Source organism: Seriola dumerili, unplaced genomic scaffold (assembly GCF_002260705.1).
Source record: "Seriola dumerili isolate Sdu_G_001 unplaced genomic scaffold, Sdu_1.0 BDQW01000291.1, whole genome shotgun sequence".
NCBI classification, from domain to species: Eukaryota; Metazoa; Chordata; class Actinopteri; order Carangiformes; family Carangidae; genus Seriola; species Seriola dumerili.
This window is the reverse complement of record NW_019174546.1, coordinates 4,089,769-4,111,552: the sequence shown is the minus strand read 5'-3', so window position 1 is coordinate 4,111,552 and position 21,784 is coordinate 4,089,769. Positions and strand designations below refer to the sequence as shown.

The following is a 21,784-nucleotide window of genomic DNA, read 5'->3' as shown; positions in this document are numbered from 1 at the left end:
GGTCTTTTTCTTTTTGTTGCGGTTCCTGTTTTCTCCGGAGCAACAGCAACACGGGGGAGCTAATTAAAAAGATTGTAACAAAAAAAATCAAATAAGACTTCACATAAATCAGAGTCAGTTAGCCTATAATGGGACAGGGAAACAGATAAGTTAAATCTTGTTTCTGGGTGTCATCGCTTCAAAACCGCAGGCACTGGGCAGCAAAAAGGCATCCTTTGTTTCATCTCCCATGATGGTGAATCACCGACCCGCGCGCCCAGTAGCCATAGCAATTGCCCCCATCATTATTTGCCACAGCTGAAACCCAGACAGACAGACTCAGGGGCTGCCCTGTTCACAGAGATGAACTTTTACACTTTATTCAATTAAGTTGAAGTAATTAGTGTTTGTAGTGTGGAGTTTGTAATGACGTGTCACAATCTCACATGAGCTGAGGTTTTTTTTATTCAGCTCTTTCATGTTTTTTGTCTGAAAAATCTATGGACTTCTTTGTGCGTCATGACACGGCAGATTTAGTGAAAGGCGTATTGAAGCATAATGTCTTTGTTGTACCGTAGTGAATGCATAGAGATCAGACTGAAGCAAATCTAAACATGAAAAAGGAAGGCTGTAAATCCATGCCAGGGGAGCCCTCAAGTCTGTATGTGATAGGTTATTATCAGTATAGTCACGTGATGTTCTTGTTCAGTTCTGTGATACTTGTACACTACTTCACCATTTCCAGTATTTTCTGCTCCAGAAATATATATTGTTCTTTTTACTCCACTACATTTATCTGACAGCTGGAATTACTTATTCTACTTTATTACAATCAAGCTTTTACATTGAATGCATGATGAGCTTATAAAATACGATAGTTGAACATTAAACCAGTGGCTCCCAGCCAGGCCTAGATTAAGAATGCAGATCCTGGGCACAAAATCATGAGAGCCCCCCGACCCCAATCAGCTCTCATCACACTGGCAATCCAGGTTTAGAGTTATAAGTTCTCAATGGAGGCTACCATCTGTTGGAAATATACAGTATACATATACAATGCCACACCTCCACCAGTGCAGTTCTATGACTGAGATTCTTCCATCTCTCTCATACACACACAAACACACACACACACACACACACACACACACACACACACACACACACAGAGGGATCGATTCATATTGCTAAGACAACCATTGTCAACTACTTCTCATTGTATAAGCACAACAGCTTGGAGAGAAGAATATATAGATACAGGGCGAGCCTCCAACTCTGTTGTTAGTACTGATTAAGAGTTCAAACGCTGTTGCCTCATCCTTGTTCTCAGTTCATTTTTAATTCTCGCCATGTGGAAAAACAGGTGGAAGGTAATAAATTGTGGAGCTGCTAAATTGGTAACTTACTCACCCTACTTAGGTGGAGATTAGGGTGGGGCAGGTGAACAGGTGTCTGTCGCAGGGCTGCGGCTCTCTGATGTTCAGCTGTACTAACATTACTGTCCTCCTCGTCTGCGACGTTAGCTTCGTCCTCTCCAGGCTCTTTGCTAATGCTAGCAAGCCGAGTAGCTGACTTTAGAACAAAGTCAAGATAGATGGTTTGTTTGTCCGAATTTCTGTTTCTCTGAGTCCTTTTTCCCCCCGTCTTTCTCTTTGTTGTTCCACTGCGTCAACGTTTGTTTTCCATGACGTTTTAAGATTTCGCGACCAGCTTGATTAGCCACTAAATTCCCACGGTCACCACCTGACTTGACCTCTGACCTGACCTCTGACCTCACTCATCATCATCATCATGATACAGACAGCCACAGAGACGTAGCCAGCACACCGATCATAGTATTTCATGTGCAAATAGAGTAACTGCATTTATTGGTTCGTATTTCAACATACACACATGTAACAGTCGAAATACTGAATTGTGCATTTAAGACATGCTGTGTTGCCTGGATACAAGAGGAGACCGTCATCAGACTGCGCCTTTGTTTTGGTTAAGTCAGAGACAGTAGAGAAACCTTTGGTTAAGTTAGTTGAATGGCGCACCCCCACGCTCTCCAAACTGCTTGAATCAAACTTCACTGACCCAAACTGTTACATCACATTCAATTAATTTATGTGATTTGATGAAGAAAAATAAAATGAGGCCACAGTTGGTGGGAGTTTGGAGGCCCCCTAGAGGTGGGAGGCCCCCGGGCACCGGCCCAGTGGATAATCCGTATTTGCTTCCAGCCTTTTTGGCTTGTGTCTGGTTGAGGTGTGTCTCGTGTCAGATGTCTGAGTTGTTAGCAGTCTCACTGAAGAGGCATTTGCCCTCTAATCTTCTCTGATGGCTTCATTTCTCTTTCAAAGCCCAAAGAAGTAAAACCCCCAAATATTTCACCATAAAGCAAATAACCAGTCCCTATTCCAAAAAATTATGCAGATTTCTGTATCACATCTTTGTTTTTTTCTTCTTCTCTAACCCATTAACATCTCATGACCCCATAGGGTTGCTATGTGATCCATTGCCTTGGTTGGGAACCATTAAATTTAACAACCAAAGTGTATATACAATGGTATCAGTACAAACAATCTAATGAATACTTTTACTCTCAATATTAAGAGTACATTATTATATACATTAGAGCACATTTTGCTGATAATACTTCTACACTTTTACTAGAGCAGGATTTTATATTGTTGTAATAGTGCTTTTATCTAAGAAAAGTATCTTGATACTTTTTTATCAATGGCTACCATGAGGAATTTTCTCTTCTCCAACAGTAAGGAGCTTTTCTGCACCTTTTCTGTCAGTGGTCAGCAAAATGAGCAGAGTAAGGAGGGGCGTTCATTTCAGGGAATGGAGCTTCCACTGGATACCTTTCAGCCATAGTAACAACAGAGGAATTAAACTGCAGGGGCTATTTTCCAAATCTCCATAGTGACTGACAAAACCCTTGGAAAGTATCCAGAATGGGCACTTTGTAAAGACCTCTCTCCCTCTCTCTCTTTGTCTCACTCTTTTCTTTGTCTGTCTCTGTGCATGTGTGTGCGTGTGTGTGTCTGCAGGGAATGATTGGGTCAGGGACAGGGATGGGAAACACCCCTCACACTCCAGTTTGAGCATCCATTTGAGAGAATAATTGTATAACTCGCCAAATATATTGCATAAAAGTGTCCAAATGAATTAGCCCTATCTACATTAACACCTGCTGTCATTTGGTCATACTTATTTCAAGGATAATATCCCCTGGTCACACATATTTCAAGCCAGTCTGTCAGTGACCATCACATCACAAGTGTCACTTGCATATGTCTGACTGCATCAGGGAGCATCACCCAGACCGACTGACAGCTGCAGATGACACTCCGGCCTGCAGATGAGTGGACCGGATTGAGACAGACTCTTCAAGTGTGAAAATTTAAAAAATATTATTTATACCTACAACGACCTATTCTCATGTTATCTTAAGGCTTTTGTTTTACAAGTCAGAATAATTACAAAATAAATGGTCTTTTCCCATAAATTCACAGTTATACAAGGTGGTTTTAAAGAAACCCCCTATGAGTCAGGGTTTAGGAACTCTGCTGTACACTAGTTCCATGAATAAACAGTGGGCATTAAGCCCAAGGCTCAATGAGAATTCACATGTCTCACTTAGTTAATAATCTGATGCAAGTCAAATGTCATCACAGACCAGACACGCTTCAAGGCAATTCTTATAAATGGGACTATTTTCACCAGTTAATGTGTCTGCCCTGAATGTAACTGTAACTGTACTCTGTCCTGCTGTATTTTATTTATTTATTGTGTGTGTGTGTGTGTGTGTGTGTGTGTGTGTGTGTGTGTGTGTGTGTGTGTGTGTGTGTGTGTGTGTGTGTGTGTGCACGTGTGCGTGTGTATGCAAAATGAAAAACTGGCCTTCAATAATGAATCTATCATTCTATTAAAACAAAAATAAACATGCACACACTGATTTACTGATGTAATGATTGATCAATTGATGGATGGACTGGTTGACTGTGTTGAACAGTGATTTAAAACATTAAATCTTTGCCAAAATATGCTGTTCAAATGCATCTTGTTAAAATACAGCTGTGCATTGTTTTGTTTCTAATCGTGAAATTATTTGTAAAACCATATGCAATGCTTCTTCACGTGTGCATCTATGAAATTAAGCACAGATATACATAGACTTAAAAGCATAAGTTGAATTTTGACTGTGTATACAGCAGTGCACACACCCAGCATGGATATAAATTATCGACACAAAAAGAGTTAAACCTCAGAAACAGACTCAGAAGATTAGACATTTGTTTGCTCACTACTAACAGTCACATGTTAGTAGCCTAGTAGTGATCGTCAGCATGTGATTTTTTTTTTTCACAAAATTTTCTCTCATTGTTCTCTCAAGACAACTTGATAAACTTCTCTCAGGAGCTGACATGTGCAGATAGGTCATACGCATTGAATGTCTGCCTTGTTTGAATCAAATGGTCCTAGATTAAACCTGTAATAACTGTTTTTCTTTTGTTTCTTTTTTTTCCTGCTACTTGGGGACAAACAAGCTGAGAGCACAACAATGACTCATCATCACATTTTAAGTCGATATGGGGAACATGTTAGAAAATACTTGATTAATATACGGCCCACAGATACAGAGCAACATTAACATTAATTTGGAGACATTTTTCTGATCACCTGATGAAGTTAAGTCTAATGTTCACTCTTTTTTCTCTCTATTTTTGATCTGTTCCAGCTCCTGATGTAAACATTTGTTTCTTTAGTGGCCTCAGTTTGCGTCGCTCATGTATCAGCTTACACATGGAGTGACAGACGTTGCGTTAACCATCAGTTTCTCTAAAAGATAATTAACTGGTGACGTGTGAAAAAACCAGGAGGTCGTGCCGCTGTTTTAACCATTTTTTCAGGATCCCGTAAGACTCTTCTCACAATCTGGAAGAAAAAATATTAATATCATGCTGTACAATAAAAAAAACTCTTTCCAAAGTTGTGACTCCTATCCCGGTTGCTGGCAGGCTGCCATCTTTGTCTTGATTGAGAAACAGAGCTGCAACTATGGAAACTGGTCAAAAAGACCCAGAAGAACTTTTTAAGTCTTGTATTTGGAAGGTGTAAACAAATCAGATCTTCTGATTTTAGTGAGCGCTATATAGTATGTTGTTATTTTACAATTATTTAACAGTTCAAGAACTGTTAAATAATTGTGTTTATTACTGCTCAGGCTGTGAAAGCAGTTGAATGATGTTTTCCTCTATAGCTCTGAAGGGACCTCTGAAAGAATAACTGATAATGTTCTGGGTTAACTTACTTTGGACTTTTATAAGTGTATAAGTAAGCGTTTCAAACTGTGAATGTAGACATTCACTGAGCAGGGTAATGTGATCAGGGATGTGATCTAATGTGATCTAGGATATCATGCCCCCTGCTGCAATGATTTTTGCTTTTCATCTTCTAATCTGTCACATAACTTTATAAAGTGCAACACTAAATCACTGGGATACGTCATTTACTAAGTTTTAATATGGACACTATAAACAAGAGATATACAATTACAAAATAAAGTTTATTGAATATTGAAAATTTTCTTACAGCCAAAATACATTTTTCCAGGAGCTGCCTTTTAATTAATTTATGGATTTTGTGCTCCCAGGTTAATCAGTTGTCAGTTCTTTTTAAGTTGTCAAATGACATAATCCTGCAGAGCAATATAAATATTATAATATCCACAGCTGTCTTAGAAAATAACTTAATGTGCATTGCACATTCAAGAACCCAAACAATAAAATATGACAAGAAATAAAATCTCTTTGATGTAGTACCTTCAACAAAAAATGAATGATGTAGTTGTTGAAGTACTTGTATTACTAAATAACAGTTATGTGCAGTAAGCACTGAATCAGTAAAAAAATGTTCTTACTTGCTGATATTTTTACATTCAATTTTTGATTGTGGATCCCATCATTCACCACCTTAAAGACAAAATTAAAGTCTGTAAACGTACAGTTTTGACTATACTGAAACTTGAATAAGAGGCACAACTCTCCTCAGTCACCACATGTCTGTAGGTCTGGTGGGCCTGCAAAAAGGTTTATGTGTAAGATTATTTGATAATTTTAGAAACATACAACAAAATAATCATAACCAAGAATAATAGCACATGCTGGACATGTTTGTGTAAATATTTCTATGAAATATAATGTCCAGCTTTCATAATATTGGACAGTATTGTCCACACCTCACACGTATTGTATCCAGGGAGTCTTGTGCTTGCAGTGCTCTACCTCCTCCACTAGGTGTCCTTCTTGCCTGTGTCACAGCTGACGACTCCCCCTCAGGATGCACTTTCCTGTCTGGTATTTTAAACTCAACTGATGCAAATGATGACAGACTACCATTTTTGTTTGACCACGTTTTGGAGGTATCAATAGTAGGTGACACCCTGAAGCCTCTCCCTTTGACACTGCTTGTATCCTTTTTCCCACTTTGGATACTGGAATTGTCAAAAAACGGGTCAGAATCACTCCCATGTGGCATGTTGTAATAGGTGCACTTCGGAGTTTGAGGCTTCGCCATCTCCTCAAGCTCTGATGAAGAGATGGCTACAAGAGGGTTGTGCTGGGTTTTATAATGAGGTAGGGAATCCTCGCTATCGTTCTCCTGACCTGTATCAATGGAAGTGCTATCCAAATTACCGTACATCCCCAGGGAGACTGGAGGAGATTTTCTTATGAGGTGGTTCTCCTTGAGTAGCCACCTTCCTCGATCAATCAAAACCCCATCAGTTGTGTCCTTTCCTGAGGTGAAAGAAACACACTGCGCGGCCTCTGGTGCAGCTTCAGCATCTGCCTTTAATGAGCTTGTAGCACTGAAATAAGACAGATCCTCCCTTGAGGCTTTGGTGCCCGAATCAAAGGAAGAGAAACTGTCTGGACTTTTTAATCTGGAACTTTGCAAGACTTCTGAATTACTTGCAACAGACACTTTGGATATAGCTGTCTCCACATTTGTTCTCCCATTAGGGATATGAGTCTTCCGTCTGTAGACTGGAAAAGGTCTCTCTGAAGCCTCTTCTCCACTCTCTGTGACAACATCTACAGACTCCTGAGTTTTATATCCTCCGCTTTCCGAAGTTTCTGGTCTGTAATCAGTTAAATCAGAGGTGCTCGGGCTCGGGAGACGTTTTAAGCCATATGAACTATCCTCTCTAGTTTTTGGAATAACAGTTTGGTTAGTTTGTACGACTCGAGCATTATCTGGCTCTATCCTAATGTTCCCCCGAGTGTCATATGTGAATGTAAGTGAAGAGGACTGCAGGGCTGAGTTAACAAAGTCAAGTAATTGCTGTGATATTTCCACTGGATGTGGTTGGCTGTTGCTTCTTTCCTCATGACGCTCCCCTGCCATGTCTGTTTCAGGTTCATCAGCAGTGTCCGTTCCATTGCCTTTATCAAACTCACACTGCCCCTCAGAGGAATATTTGGTTGGTGATTCAGTGTTGAGTTCTGCATTTGCTTCGTCATGACTACTGCAATGCTGCTGCAAATAGGAGGCCTCCTCTAGCAGGTTTTTACAATTCTTATCATCAGCAGAACTGTCTACATCTTCTTCTATCTCATTGTTTGAATCTTGTTCTTCCATCTGGTCTAATTCTTCATTCAGTTCATTTTCTTCATTATTATCTTCCCTCTCCTCTTCTTCTAATGTGTGCCCTGCTTTCATATTTTCTTCAGTCTCCAACTCTTCTGCTTCTTCCTCTTCAACAGATTTTTCCTCCTGACTGTCTTCTACGTTCTCAAGCTCTTTTCTGCTCCCTTCATCACCTTCTTCTTCCTCTTCTGTGTCCTTGTCAGTTTCTTCTTCCTCTTCCTCCTCCTCCTCCTCCTTATCTGTGAGCACCCTGATTCTTTCTTCTGTATCTATAACCTCAGCATCACCATCCTCCTCTTCCTCCTCATCGTTTTCCTCACTAACCACCTCAGTTATGTCCTCTTTCTCATTCCTTTCCTCAATAACCACATCCATTTCTTCTTCTTCCTCCTCCTCCACATCTAAATCTTCCCTTATATTTTCTGGCTCCTCTTCCTCATCTGTCTCCTCAATCATTTCCCTTGCGTCTTCTTCTACATCATTCTCAGTAACCACATCTACTTCCTCTTCCTCTTCCTCCTCCATTTGATCAATGATGTTTTCTTCCTCCTCTTCCTCCTCCTCAATAACATCCTCCTGTGCTTCCTCTTCTGTCTCCTCAATAACATCCTCCACTTCCTCCTCTACATCATTCTCAATAACCACATCCATTTCCTCTTCTTCTTTCTCCTCCATCTCACCATTGAAGGCTTCTACCTTATTTTCTTCCCCCTCTTTCTCCTCTGTCTCCTCAACAGCCTCCTCCACTTCTTCCTTTACATCATTCTCAGAAACCACATCAACTTCATCCTTTTCTTTCTCCTCCACCTCATCAATGTTTTTTACCTCCTCTTCCTCATCTGTATCCTCAATAATGTCCTCCACCTCGTCCTCTCCATCATTCTCATTAATCAATTCCACTTCCTCTTCTTTCTCCTCTACCTTATCAATTATGTTTTCTTCCTCCTTTTCCTCCTCTGTCTCCTCAATAACCTCCACTTCCTCCTCTACATCGTTCTCAATAACCACATCCACTTCCTCTTCTTCTCTCTCCTCCATCTCATCTTTGAAGTCTTCTACCTCCTCTTCCTCCTCTGTCTCCTCAATAACCTCCTCCACTTCCTCCTCTACATCGTTCTCTATAACTTCATCCACTTCCTCTTCTTCTCTCTCCTCCATCTCATCTTTGAAGTCTTCTACCTCTTCTTCCTCCTCTGTCTCCTCAATAACTTCCTCCACTTCCTCCTCTACATCGTTCTCTATAACCACATCCACGTCCTCTTCTTCTCTCTCCTCCATCTCATCTTTGAAGTCTTGTACCTCCTCTTCCTCCTCTGTCTCCTCAACATCCTCCTCCACTTCCTCCTCTACATCGTTCTCAGTATCCACATCCACTTCTTCTTCTTCTTTCTCCTCCACCTCATCAACAATGTTTTCTACCTCCTCCGTATCCTCATTATCTTCCTCCACTTCCTCCTCCACATCATTCTCATTAACCACATCTACTTCTTTCTCCTCTGCGTCATCAATGATTTCTCCCTCCTCTCCCTCTTCAATAGTTTCCTCAACTTCTTCCTCTACATCATTCTCAGTAACCATATCCACTTCCTCTTCCTCCTCTGCCTCATCAAGGCTTTCTACCTCCTCTCCCTCCTTTCCCTCTTCAATAAACTCATCTACTTCTTCCCCTACATTGCTCTCAGTAACCACTTCTTCCTTCTCCCACTCCTCTTCTTCCTCCTGCTCTTCGATAATATTTTCATCTGTCTCCTCAACAACCTCTTCTGCTTCTTCTTCCCCCTTTTCTTCCTCGCCTGCCGCTTCTTCTTCTTCAACCTCATCCTTCCCCTCCTCTTCCTCCAATGTCTCCTGAACAATCTCTCTCTCATCTGTCTCTTCAACATTGTCGTCCTCTCTTGCTTCTTGATGTTCTTCATTCATTAATCCCTCCTCTGTCTCCTTAACCACTTCTTTCTCTCCTTCTAATTTATCCTTCTCATCTGTTGTCATCTCTTCCTCTGTCCCTTCCTCTACTTTCTCAACAGATTCCCCGCCACTTCCTGTCTCTGCTTCCCATTCTTCCTGCCCCTCATCATCTTCCTTCGCTGCCTCCTCTTCTTTTTCTTCCTCCTTTTCCTCTTCCATATTTTCAAACTCTTCACCATCGTTGTTTATCTCTTTTGTTTCTCCATCCTCTCTGTCCTTCTCCCCCTCCCTATCTTCTTCAATCTCCTCTACCTGGTCTTCATCTTCGTTTTCTTCTGTCTCATTTTCTTTGACCTCCAGGGCCTCATCTATTTCTGAACCTTTCACATCAACGCCTGTTTCCTGAACTTCATCAGCCTCTTGCTCTGACTCTCCCATCATCTTTACCTGTTCAGAATGCATGGATTGCATTTTATTTAAATCACCTGTATCTCCATCATCATTATCCTTGTTTTTTCCAGTAATGTCCTCAACTACGCATGTAGCGTCAGGATCTGTTGATTGTTTTGTTTCATCATTGCATTCGTCAACAAATTTTTCCACATCTTCCTCTGATTCGGACTGGTTTCTGTCAGTTTCTATAAAAGTGCTCTCCTCCACAGGATAAAAACTTCTAGTTTGTTGGATTGTTGAAGAAATCTCGGCTCTGAGGTCTTGCGGCATGTTCAGCTCCTCCAGTAGCTCATCAATACCCAGATGCTGATCCTCAAATACGTCACCTCCATCGGAGAGAACATCCAGGGCAAACTCAGTTTCTGATACTTTGGGAGAAAGTGGTTCACTTTCAAGCCTCTCCCTCAAAATCTGGAAATCCTTCCAACGCTCTCTAAACTGAGAGGATGCTCTGCTTTGCAGATCTGTCAGACTTGCTCTCTGCTCTTCCTCGTCATCAATGGCAGAAATTTTCTGCAGGGATTCCATCATTAGCATGGCTTCGGAGGGGCTTCTTGACTGGTTACTGTCTCCCAGCGCAGAGCCCGTTAGGCTATCTCTCAGAGTCATCACTGACAAGAATGACAGAAATGCTTTGCACGGCGTGCCAAACACTGAAGCTACTTGTGTTGAGAAATCAGGAAGGCTGGTAGACTTCTCGAGATTGGATGGTGCGTTGGTGTCGGACGGCCTTCTGATGCACTGAATTGATGAACAAAGTTGCCGTAGAACAGGTTTTAACTTTGCTGTGGGACTTAAGATGTTGGACGAAGTTGATTCACTCTCATTTGGCCCGATGGCCTCTGCAGATTTATGTGCCCTCAATGTGTTCTCCTCATGTACAGAATCCACTCTGACACTTGGCATTGAAACGCATAAACCTCTTGTTTTCTGTTCATTGTACGGCACAGTTGTTTCTGGCCCTTCATGGTAAAGAGGAACTGATAAACAAGAAGTAGATTTCTTGATAGCATCACCAGGCAATGGATAATATTCATTTAAATTATTCTGACATTCACTCATTTCATCTGTTTCAGAATCACCACCTATTTTAAACACAACCTTTGACTGTGGTTCTGATTCATCTGGGATCGACTCCGTGTATGGCACCTGGTCTTGGCTGACTTTCTCCAACCAGTTCTCGACATATTGGTGGATGTCAGAGGGCGTAGGATTCAGGGAAGGCATTGAAACACTCTCACTTAACTCTAAAGAGGTTTTAGGTGGTGGTGTTTTGTTTTCAGTGATGGATGAAGGTTTGCTCACTGTCTTTCTGCCTGGCAGAAGTGATTTTTTCGGTTGTAAAATGTCTGACATGTTCTTTTTTAATTGAGGCCTTCCAGTTGGGGTATTTACATTATGGCCATTGTCTTTAGCAGTCACTTTATTCGTGGTCTGTCTCTTAGGTGGGGTCCTTTTAACATTTTCAGTGCTACCTAATAAGGCTGAGTCCTTCTTGGGTGTCTTCTCATCTTTAATTGATTTCTTGGACAGAGACTTTTCTGCTTTCTTTTCCTTTCTTTTACCTTTTTGACCACTTTTAGCACTTTCTAATGAACTCGAACTCTTTTTTCCCATACTGGCATTGCTGAGCTTGTCAGTAGATGAATGTTTACTCTTTTTTGGGGGGCTTATAATGCATTCATTTAGCTTTTTATCTGAGCTGCTTGTTGAAGTTGAACTCTTGCTATTCCTATCAGGTTTAATCACCTCTTTATTCTTCTCATGTGTTGGAGATATTGGCTCTGATGACAGTGATAACATCTCCTCTCTCTGTCTTTGTAGTGGGTCAGCAGTAGAAGGAGGACAGCTAAAATCTATATCACAATCATTGCTGGATGAGCGTAGCCCAGACTCAGTGGACGGTTTGCTATCTGCCGCTGGAGTGGAACCCTGCAAAGGTACACCATCTGTGCTATATTCGTCATTTGCTAAATAGTTGTCGAAGCAGCCTTGACTCTCATAGATGTGCATAACAGTTTCTGTAATTTCAATCCCATTATTCTGTAACTGAAGGACCTCAGCTACTCCTGACGACCTAATGGAGGAGTGGGAGCCTTTGTTGCTCGCTTCTGCAGACGCCGTTTTCCGAGGCTTTGGGATTGGCCGGTTGCTGCTGCTGCTGTGTCTGACAACGCAGTATCCCTCAGTTGTCTCACCATCAGCCGTCCTCTCCATGTACGAATAATGTCCCAAGGTGCTCTCTTGAACCCCTGACTCTGTCACCATCTTCACACTCTCAACAGACGCCTTCTTCTTAACGTGTCGAGGACCTGGCGTAGGGGTGCGTTTGAAACTTGTTTTTGCTTTTCCCAAAGCTGTTGAAGTGTAGCCCTCACACACTTGCTCGTCATTAAAGCCGACTCCCTTTCCGGCCCCAGTTGGGTGGTTTTCCTCTTTAGTTTCATCCTCACTGATACTAGAGGAGTCTTTGGCAATGGCATTGTTTGAGTCAGGTGAGCTGTTTCCCGACTCAGAAATGGAGGCACAAACTGTCCTCTTGCTAAGGCTGGAGCGGCTGAGTGTGGTAGTCCAGTGGAGCATCTCCTCCTCTTTAATGGTCAGACGCACTTTCATTTCTACAGTCATGCTGCCATCCTGGTTTACACGGAAAGACTTTTCAATGTCATCATCCTGAGGTACAATGCTCGTTTGCTGCTCATCATCTGCCCTCCCACTTCCACATGTCTCCAAGGATGCGTGACTCTGGTTGACTTCTGTTTCAAATGATCCATTGTGATGATGCAGTTGGCTGTTCATGCCATTTCGAGACTTGTTTATCTGGTTGACAATATATCGCTCTGACGATGAGGAGAAGTTTCTTGAGCCTCTTCCACTTGAGAAAGATTTATTGTTCTCTTTGGTTGGAGGGGGATACAGGTGTTATGTGAAAGAAAGGGGAAACAGAGAGAGAGAGAAAAAACATGTTTTAGGAAATAAAAGGCATCATGTAGTATTTACATTAGGACTATTTAAAGGAATAGTTGACATTTTAGTAAATAAAATCTATGCTAATCGTTTCCTGGCTCTAATATCATACTTAGTGTACAGACATGAAGGTGCTTTTGTTTTTTCTTGTCTGACTCTTGGCAAGAAAGCAAAATGTGGAACTATTTCAGTGACTAGGTACCACTAGAAATACATGAGTAAATCTATTTTTACAATTTGGATGAACTGACTTTGGATGAAGTGACAAGATGATAGTTTCTTGTAACTGTTATGTCACACTGATCACCTGCTACTTAAAGTTGCTGTACTCCAAATTGGACTCTGTGTTTTAATGTATAAGTCTGTAGACAAACTACATGTGTCTAAACAGTACAATACCTGTAAACTGTAAATCTGAAAACCTGTAAACCTTGACCTTGAAACCTGAAAACCTGTAAACTTGACAAACCTTTAAACTTGACAGACAGTACCTGTCTGTCAAGTTTTGTCAAGGAAAACTTGACAGACAAGTTTTCATTGTTTTGACAGTTCCTAGCATTTGCCATCACCCACAATGCTGTCCTAAGAATACCTAGACCTTGGATCTTTTCATGAATACTAGCATATGACATACTTTACAGTTATACGCATGAAACTTACGAGCTCTGGGCAGCAGCATGGATGGCTCCATAGTTTCCATGTACATGGCCTGTGCCATCTGGCCCGTTCTGTGAAAGCTGTAGTTTCCTAATCTGAATGGCTCATTGCCAGCTGCCACAACAACTCCAGAACACAAGATAAGTGCAGCAAGACCGTCAACCTGAAAGGAGAGGAGAAACACATTTGACATGTTGGTCAGAGTCTAAGAAAAAATAGCTGAAACACTTTGAAACACTACAATAGTTACTTTGAATTGGCCACATACTTTATATGCAACCACTCTAAGACAAGTACTGCACTCCTGGGCTCTTCCTTTAGAAATGAAAACAACATTCACTTTGCAATATCACTTGCTATTGATGCAATTTCTTTATCCCACATGTTCTCATAGTACAGTCCAGACATCACAGATCACAGGCAGCGCTAAAAGTGTATGATGCATTTAAAGGTTCTCTGGACTCATGACCTTTAACCGGAAGCTTGTTGTTGTTGCTACAGGACACGTGGGATTACACAGTGATAACTCACCAGGGGGTAGAGATCTTGATAACACCTCTTAGCTCTTCTTGGAACACTTATAACATGGGGAAAGTCCTGATTCTTAATCCCTGAGATATTTATCAGTTAAAGCGAAAATACAGCCCTTATTTATTTAAGTCGTGTAGTAGTTTTGCGCATGTACATGTAGTATCTCTGCTAAACAAAGGTTCTAAAATCTAAAAACTAAATTGACAAATCATCATGGTTTTAACAGTCCTCTGCAGCCATCAAATGCTTCTTGATGCCATCAAAATTTTGATAGTCTCTTATAATCTTTGAAAGCTGATGAGTTAAAATTTGGTATCTAACTGCCAACTGCTGAGCCAACAGAAATCCTATAAATCCTTAGAATAATGGAGAATTTGAGCATCTGGATTTGCATGGCAACAAGGAAAAATCCATCTGCTGACTAAGACCATGTGATACAGTTGAAAGTTCTGGAACAAGAGAGTTAGTGGACCTTGAGTTGAAATTGTTTTGCCAAACACAGTTTCCAAGATCAAAAATTAATTGTCAAACTCAAAAAAGTGATTGAGGGGATGGTGTACATGCTACACACTACACAAGTGTCTGTCTTCCTACAGTGTTTTTCAGCCTAACATTTAAAGAGTGTATCGTATTTGTGTGACACAGACATACCTTTGCTTAATCTAACCTTCAGTAGCCTGAGATACAAAGTATAGACACCAACTGTGGAGCTGTGGATTCACACACCATAGTACTAATTGAAATGAAAAATACATTTTCCAAGTTCTAATCCTGTGTTAAAGAATATTTTTTTAATATATTTATGACTTACTGTGAACATGTGATGTGGTTATATAAATTTATCCAGTTCCATCATTTAAAACTCAACTTGGGCATTAGCTAGTGGGTAGCTAGCGAAACAAAATACTAGAAGGTCTGCAAAGCTGTTCACATTTCCAAAGAATGTGGCTGAGCTTCACCCACAAGCATGGGAGGTGTGTGTCCTCTACAACTCCCTATTGAGCTTTTTCACACAGCAACTTTGAATGATCAAATCAAATCTGAAGGATTTGATTTAGTAATAATGACTAATACCCCACCCACATAGTCTTTCAATTTCACAGTGAAATGCTGATTCGGTTTGATAGCACTTTGATGTCTGTCCATCAAACAAGAAGCTAGTGCCAGCAGCCAATTAGCTTAGCTTAGCATAAAGACTGGAAACAAAGGAAACAGCTAACCTGGTTAAGCCTGAAGGTAACAAATTCAGCCTACCAGCACTGGTAAAGCTGACTAATTAACATGTTATATCTTGTCTGTTTAATACATATAAAACCACAAAGTAAAAACAACAATTTGTGGTTTTGAGGCAGGTGGTGTGCAGGAGTATATCTTGGCCAGGTGCAGTGACTTTCTGGAATTTACCCTTTTCCCGGCTTTATGCTAAGCTAAGTAAACTGGCTGCTGTATAGATAAGATATTAATCTTTTCACCTAACGCTCAGCAAGAACAAATAACAAGCATATTTCCCAAAATGTTGAGTTATTCCTATCAGGACATATTTGCAAATGTAAAGACTTTACTTTTAACTAGATAAAGTTAATGTTTCGCCCATTCCACAAAGGCAGCTACTGCCTATAATATTCTCAGGTGTAACTTTAACATTGATCCACCGTCATTTCCATTTTCAGTTTACCAAACACTTACTCTTCTGCCATCTGTAGAGTAGAGTTTCAGCACTGGGAACTGTAGGATCTGGGAAAGGTAATCCAGCAAAGAGTCAAATGTTGGTGCTGTTCTTTTCTGCAACACAATTGTGCGTTTAACAGTGGGATCCCTGTTCTTTATGACCACAAGTCTCTTTGGTGTCCGTACTGCTGCCCTCTCTGTGACCTTTGCTGGCCTGACCTCATTCCTTCTGCCAAACTGACCAAACTGGAACCCCTGACGCTTTCGTCGCCCTGCACTGAGGGGTCTGGTGGTATTCCATGGTACCTGCCGCCGGTTCACTTCAACCAGGTTTAAAGGCTTCACCCGTTTTCGATCAGAACACACATAAGATCCCCCATCCTGTAAGTCATCTAGACCCTTTACAAGGTGGGTCCCGCGAGGTGTGGTGATTGTCCTCACTCCAAATGGCAGAGGCACTTTCTTGGACAAAGCATCCAGTAGAGCATCAAATGTCTTGAAGGTGCGGGCATTGATGACCATGCGATGCCCGCTGAACTTATAGTCACCGCTTTTGTAGAAACATACTCGCTTAGAAGCTGAGGGATCAGAGATGGACTGTAGGGGTCGGGATGGTAATGTCTGCCCACTGCCAGAGGACAGTCGCTGGGCAAATGGGTCCTGGATGGATGTGCTGCTCATTTTGTTTAGAGGTAGCTAGAAAGACAGTACAGAGAGGGAGAGAGTAGTTAGTTCAGATATAAGTTTTGCTTCCAAAGTTATACTTCTCCACTGTTCATCCGTATATTTTGAGTGTTCGAAACAGTTAATTTCACCAAAATGTGGCTACACGGCTTCTATGTACTCTCCTCCTTGAAAGTCTGAGGCTCTGCTGGAAGTAGTCTGTTATGAAAACTTCACCATTATAATCATTCATCATTAGAATCCATTGTAAATGATTTATTTCAAGGTGACCACAGCCCCTAACCTCCGTCACTGAAGAAACTACAAACTGCCACCTTTCAAACCTGCAGGTGTTGAGTGTTAGACACTCAAAGGACAATACTTGGGTATTTTTAATTAGGATTTAAACATTATGTTGTGGCTTTGACCTCGAAAATGAGTTGGCTTTTCTTCTGCACAACCAAGAGAAAAGCATTTTCCCCCTGTTTTGATGTATTTCCAGCTATCCCTTACAGTACAGTCTTTCAAAATTTTAACGCTGCTTATAAACAGTGGAACAAATTAAATCCACTACTAAAACATGTCAGATTTTAGTACCCTCTTGAACAGGCATGTAATTAAAACAACTGTTAACATTTAGTGACAAAATATCCAGTAGTGAAGACTGTACACTCTTTCTCTTTTGGTCTTTAAGAATTTACCTGTATATTTTATTATATAAAATCTTTTTTAATTCATGAACTACACATTCTTGAATAAGTTTTAATTGAATCATAATAATTGATCATTATCCTACAATTCTGCACAAAAAGCACAAAAAGCCATTATGAACAAATGACACAATTACACTGATATACTAGTCCTTGTAAAAAATACTATAGAACATGGAATTTGACACTGAATCAAATGAAATGGCCCTAAACTATTATTTATACTGGGAGTTGTGTCTCTAATTTGTCTTGTTTTGAAAACGTTGACTAAAAGTTTCTGCATGATTTTTCCATCATCATCTCAAAATGGAGAACAGGAACACTCAAAACAACACTTTTGACAGTGATCAACATATATTTACTGTGACATGGGAATTAAGTTGACTAGAATCAGACTGCTGCATAACATTAAGTGAAAATTACATGATATATTGGAAAGTATAATGCAAATTAATTGTAGATGTATGTAAGTAATATGGGTGTAGCTGAGATTATAGCGGCATAATATCAATAGGCTTAAATACAGCATGGTAGAAAGGAGCATAATTTCAACATTAAGAAATAACACCTTGTGTCCCTGTATTGTTTAGCCTGTTAAAGTGGTTTCAGAATGTGCATATTACAGAGAGACCATAGACAGAACCTAGTCAGTACCATCACACATTCTGCTTCATTATAGTGAAAATAATTACCCACTTACGTTCCTGTTAACAACAAGTCTAAGTAGATGTAGCCACAGTCTTAGACAAAGGCCATACACACCTGGAATATATTTAACTAGTGTAGTTAACTGTAACTAACTACACCATGTAGGTAATGAAGAAAATAACTGACTGGCAAACAAACATGTCAACCTAGACGTAATGAAAAAGGCTTACCTTATTTCTCACATTGCACCTTAATTATAATGGCTAAAACGACAGAAAGTGTGCATCCGTTATTCCTCTGAGCACTGGTCAAAGCCTCTCAGCAGCGGCCGAGGGCTATTTTGGGACATGTAACATCATGGCCAATTTGCTTAATCTTTGCTCACACTTAATCACCATATAAACATAAGGTAACAAACAGAGGAAACACGGAGGAACTGCACCACATCAGACTGCAAATTTGTACTTTTTTCAATCTGAAATTTAAAAAAAATGGTGGCATGATGTTTTCCTAAAGGAGTGGGACTATAATTTATTTGTTCAACTGATATATTTGTATCATGGCTTATGTACATTGTTGGAAATCTCACTAAAAATAAACAAGTGTTCTGCCTCATCTGCCATACATTTCCCATTAGTGAATCATTACTGCTCCAAACAGATACCACAGGTGGCTTGGACTATTTCTAATTTGCAAGCAGCCTGCATAATCAGATTTGAGAAGTCTTGTCCTAATAGGGATTAGGTTAAAGATTTTGCGCACTTGCTGACAGCATGAAGCAGAATAAGGTCTTTAGAGAGCACTTTTACCTCACAGCAGGTATTTGAAATCCACCATCAGATTTCAGGACAGACAATGTATCAGTATTTTTTGCTTGTTGAATTTCTTGATGCGTGTAATAAATAATAAATATAATCATAATTTTGGATTCTCTGCAGCGTTGCATCCAAACTTGGACAGCTAACACAGAATATCCAAAAGTTTGAACAGTGAAGTAGACTAAGACTGGAATATCAGTCTTCTAACAGTGGCTAATGATCCAATTGCTTGAGGGGATGAGAGCTCTGTCACTACACTGCAGTTACCAGACAGTGTGCCAATTACCAACTGCCCCTGACTGCGTAAAAGCTGCTAATACCTCCTACTAGCACGCGCAGTGTCCTGCAAGATGGACACTGGCTGGTGGGGGATTGAAGGAAGGGCCTATGTAGGTCACACAGAGTCCAACTGAGACAATGTTCCATTACATTATTTTTTCAGTGTGTGTGAACATAAAATAAATGCTTTTTTAATAATTCTGCCACCAGTTTTGATAAACTGAAAAATAATATGAATTTTAGTGGAGTACTTGACCTGTATTATTACCTGTACATATTTAATGTAGTGCAATTAACAACATAGTACATGTTTTTCTCTGTTAAATAATTCAAGTCATTTTCAGTGATTGCCTAACCTTCAGTCACTAGGTGGTAATGTCACATGCTGATCTGTTTGGATTAGCAAGATCCAAATTAGCGAGTCAATCAGTGCCACAGAAATGCAGTATGAGATCAACAGTGTACCATCATCATGCCCTAGATCCTGTTACACAAAGGTCACAGGTTTGATCTGCACCACAGCCATGCCTTCATCAAAAGCCAGAGTTAAAGTTATTCATAGTATTGACAATGAATAATACATTAATAGCAAAACTAATCTTTTTACACATGTATGTCATCAGTCCCAAACCAGTACTGACACTATGAATGTTCCAGCAAAAACAAGGAGGAATGTTGGAAAAAATATATTGATTTTGAGTGACATTGATGTTTTTTTAGTTTCTGTATTCTGTTAATTATTGCTGAATGCTAATTGTGATCCCGCAGATGTATCTTGTCACTCTTTTAGGGGGTCTAGACCACCAGGTTGGGAATCACTGAGGTGAGTGTTCTAGAGCAGTTGTGGTTGTGACAATCATCATCTCATTCTCATTATTTTTCAGACCATCACAATTTCCCAGGGCCTAAATTTTGTCTTCAGATTGCTAGTTTTGTTCGAAGAACAGTCCAAAAAAAACCAAAAAGAAATTAAGTTTACTATCATAATAAATATATAAATATTTACATTTGAGAGGCTGAAATCAGTGACTTTTTTTCATTTTTGCTTAAAAAAATTGACTAAAATAATTAATTGGTTATCAGAATAGTTGCTGATTAATTTGTCAATCAATTAGGCTAATGGATTAATTGACTTATCATTTCAGCTCTACAGGTGAGAGTGGGTGGTAAAGAATACCATACCATTAAAACAAACGATCACATCGGAGAAATTGGGATCAGTGAATATTTTTGTATATTAGCCTTAAAATGAGTTAAACGATTAATCGATTATGAAAATTCTTTCCATTTAATTTTCAGTCGGTGGATTTACATATCAATCAACAAATCGTTTAAGTTCTGGACCATAACCACTAAAACTTTCTGAGGTTAACTGTTAATGGGGAAACACGAGGAGACGCAAATGTAGCCTATTTATTTGTGAAGTTGAATGGTTTTAAAGGTTTTCCAGAAACATTGTCCATTGTTGACCCCGAGCAGAGATGCAGGTGGCACTTTGGCGCTATCTAACGATAGGTAGCGATATTGCCAAAATGCAGGCTTTGTTTCGGTAACAGGAGGACAGATTTTTTTCAGAAGTTGAAAAAACATGTATATCCAGATGTTTATTAAAAAAAATGCATCCCCATTTCTGATTACAGCGCTGAGTGACGAGCTCTTACTGCTCTGACAGCTTCCAGAGGAATCTTGGGTTTCGTCTCGATTAACTCCCCCTGAATCCATCGTGCATCAACTGTCCAGGTCTGCTACACAGCGGCGGGTCTCTGTGCGGTCCCGGTCCGCCTAGTAGACGCCTCCGCCGCTTTCTCTTCAGTGGCGTGGTCTTTGTCGCCAACTGTCTTTCCCCACTCACTCCAAGTTTTTGGATCCCGTTAGATCAGTCAACATGGGCAAAAAGGAGGAAGAGGACATTATCAGAATTGCGAAGAAGATGGATAAAATGGCGCAGAAAAAAAACGGGGTGAGACGTCTGAGAAGAATGTTTACCTGCTCAGCCGTTGTGAGGCTAACGTCGGCGCTAATGGGCTGTGATGCGGTTAGCTGCCGACTGTATAGCTAATTGACCCTCTAGCCAGTTCTGCAACAGTGCGTCATTTCACTATAGTATTTTTTCCGACTGTTAACTACACGCTTACCTGAAACAATAAGCGCCACCGGCAGCATACCTGTAGTTATGAGTAAGGCTAACGGCAAACAGCTAGCTTTCAAGTCTGTTTATGTCAACGGCAGCTCTGTGTTGCTAGCAGTTAGCCACATAGCAGCCGACTAGTGCTTGCTAGCTTTGTTGGATGCGGTCATTTTAAGATAACTGAAATTAAGTTACTAGATATCACATTTTAAAATAAAATTATTACATTTTCTTTTTGGATTAAGTTGTGTTTGGGATTTTGCAAGCGGCTAATCAGCTAGTGCGTTAACGAGGTTGGACGTTAACTGTACCACAGGTAAACTAATGTAAAAACATTAATGGCGCTGTAGCTAACGATTATATTCGTTATAATTTCATCTGCCGATTATTTTCTCGATTAGTCGTTTGTTTTCATAAATGGCAGAACATAATGAAAAGTGGCGTCTACAGTTCATAAAGCATAAAGTGACATATTTAAATGTCTTAGCATGTCTGACAGGCAGGTCAAAACCGAAAGTTACTGAGTTTATATATGTATGTGTATATATATATATATATATAATATATATATATATGCAAATAATCATATTTGAGAATTTAAAACAATTAAATTTTTTGTTTAAGTGATTAATCAGTTATCAAAATTGCTGCAGATACAATATCTGTTAGTTGAATAAACAGACTAACCGACTGGTAATTAGTTTACCTCTACATGTCAATGTTTGCCATGT

The 21,784-nt window shown here is 40.1% G+C and overlaps 2 protein-coding genes across 2 annotated transcripts in view; one reads left to right on the top strand and one right to left on the bottom strand.

Moving 5' to 3' along the window:
- Window positions 1-6,113: 6,113 nt before the first annotated feature.
- On the bottom strand, window positions 6,114-16,488 carry LOC111231211 (oxygen-regulated protein 1-like). Its single transcript, XM_022758250.1, has 6 exons — window positions 15,826-16,488; window positions 13,608-13,771; window positions 8,953-12,859; window positions 8,128-8,547; window positions 7,758-8,016; window positions 6,114-7,535 (listed from the first exon to the last, which is right to left on the bottom strand). The coding sequence occupies exons 1-6, from the start codon at window positions 16,486-16,488 to the stop codon at window positions 6,187-6,189; spliced, it is 6,762 nt and encodes a 2,253-aa protein (XP_022613971.1). The 3' UTR covers window positions 6,114-6,186.
- Window positions 16,489-20,690: 4,202 nt separating this feature from the next.
- tcea1 (transcription elongation factor A1) overlaps window positions 20,691-21,784 on the top strand; it is a 9,903-nt gene continuing 8,809 nt past the window's right edge. The window contains exon 1 of the mRNA XM_022757984.1: window positions 20,691-20,885. Within this exon, the coding sequence (XP_022613705.1) occupies window positions 20,811-20,885 (75 nt within the window). The 5' untranslated portion in view covers window positions 20,691-20,810. The remainder of the gene's footprint in view (window positions 20,886-21,784) is intronic.

Excerpts from the sequence above, each read along its gene's own strand:
- LOC111231211 (XM_022758250.1), bottom strand. The coding sequence starts at position 16,488 with ATGAGCAGCACATCCATCCAGGACCCATTTGCCCAGCGACTGTCCTCT. Across the intron at positions 12,860-13,607 it reads CTGCTGCCCAGAGCTCGTAA|TGGAAGAGGCTCAAGAAACT; the intron begins GTTTCATGCGTA and ends ATCTTTCTCAAG. Across the intron at positions 8,017-8,127 it reads AGGAGGAAGAGGAAGAGGAA|GAGGAAGAAGAAGAAATGGA; the intron begins GTAGATGTGGTT and ends GATGTGGAGGAG.